This window comes from Aptenodytes forsteri, unplaced genomic scaffold (assembly GCF_000699145.1).
Source record: "Aptenodytes forsteri isolate BGI_AS27 unplaced genomic scaffold, ASM69914v1 Scaffold567, whole genome shotgun sequence".
Taxonomy (NCBI): Eukaryota; Metazoa; Chordata; class Aves; order Sphenisciformes; family Spheniscidae; genus Aptenodytes; species Aptenodytes forsteri.
Window position 1 is genome coordinate 77,686 of NW_008795916.1, and position 1,517 is coordinate 79,202.

Sequence of the window (1,517 nt, forward strand, 5' to 3'; positions counted from 1 at the left end):
TCGTGAGCGCCGGGGGGTGGGGGGGGGCACCAGGGACCAGCATTTGGAGGGGCCACGGCACTCACTGGGGGAACACCACGATCTGGAGGCAGCAGATGAAACAGAAGACGAGGAGGGTGCAGGCCACGTAGCCACCGAAGCGGTCATCCACCTTCTTGGAGTACTGCAGGGAGGAGAGGGGTGAGCCGAGCTGGGCGGAGGGGGATGGAGGGGACCCCAGGGGATGCAGGGGGACAGAGGGGACCCCGGGGGATGAGATGGAGAGGATGGAGGGGCCAGGACGGAGAGGACCATGGAGCCAGCAGGATGGAGGGGACCCCACAGATTAGAGGGGACAGAGGTGACCCACGACTGGGATGGAGAGGGTGGAGGGTACCATGAAACCAGGACAGAGAGGACCCCAGGGGATGGAGGTGAGATGAGGGGGACAAAGGTGCTGATGGGGCCGGGACAGAGGGGACTTCAGGGGATGGAGGAGACCGCAGGGCTGGGACAGAGGGGGACAGGGGGACCCCCACCTTCTTCTCCAGCTCAGGCGTCTGGAAGGTGAGCAGGAACTTCTTGACATGGTCCTTGCGGAGCTGGTCGATGCTGCGGGCGTCGATGGCCCGGCTCAGGAACTCATCCACCTCATCCTCGGGGTTGAGGGCCTCCTGGGCGCCACGGCTGGGGGCAGGGGTGGGTCAGGCCCCCCCCGGGCCCCCGGCTCTGCCCCAGGAAGGGGCTGGCTGCAACCCCCCCCCGGGCACCCCAGCATGGGGACACTTACTTGTCCTTGCTGGAGTCATCGATGCCCTGGGGAGACACAAGGGAGATGGGGGCTGTCAGAGACACCGGCATGGATGGGGGGGATCCTCAGAGATGACAAGAACATGGGGCATCCCCCAGGGTCACCAAGACCACCAAGGATGGGGGACAGAGTCCCAAGGGACCCCCATGGGGGATGCCCATGGGTTCCCCAAGCCTGGCAAGGATAGGGGGGGGGGGGGTCTGCAAAGTAAGGATGGAGGGGTCTGAAGGGGGTCTGACACCAGTGAGGACGGGGGACCCCTGAGTGTCCCCAAGGTCAGTGAGGACAGGGCAGATCCCCAAGAACTGGTGAGGACAGGGGGTACACCTGAGGATCCCCATGGGCTGGCGATGATAGGGGAGATCCCCCAGGGCTGCCGAGGACAGGGGGAGACCCGGGGGTTCCCCGAGGCCATGGGCTGCGGCAGGCAGGAGGAAGCAGGCGAGGGCTGCGGGCAGGGCTGGGGAAGCCCAACGGCAGCCCGTGGAAAGGCGGTGGGGTGGGCCAAGGGGCAGCGGGGGAAAGGCGGTGGGCAGATAATACCTAATACCGTGCCCAATGCCCCCCCCGAGGCTGCTCACCATCTGCCGGAAGGCCTTGGAGTCCTTGGTGCGGGAGAAGGAGCGGTCAGGCACCCAGCGCGGCACCAGCCCCTCCGTCGAGTTGGCACGAGCCCGCTGCAGCTTGGCCAGAATGGCTTTCTCCTCTTTCTGCGGGGCGATGTGCC

The 1,517-nt window shown here is 66.4% G+C and overlaps 1 protein-coding gene across 1 annotated transcript in view; it reads right to left on the minus strand.

Moving 5' to 3' along the window:
• ADCY6 (adenylate cyclase 6) overlaps nt 1-1,517 on the minus strand; it is a 22,524-nt gene that overhangs the window by 16,537 nt on the left and 4,470 nt on the right. The window contains exons 8-11 of the mRNA XM_009284622.1: nt 1,372-1,500; nt 770-795; nt 519-666; nt 66-163 (exon numbers count right to left, since the gene is read on the minus strand). Coding sequence (XP_009282897.1) covers nt 66-163; nt 519-666; nt 770-795; nt 1,372-1,500 — 401 coding nt within the window. The remainder of the gene's footprint in view (nt 1-65; nt 164-518; nt 667-769; nt 796-1,371; nt 1,501-1,517) is intronic.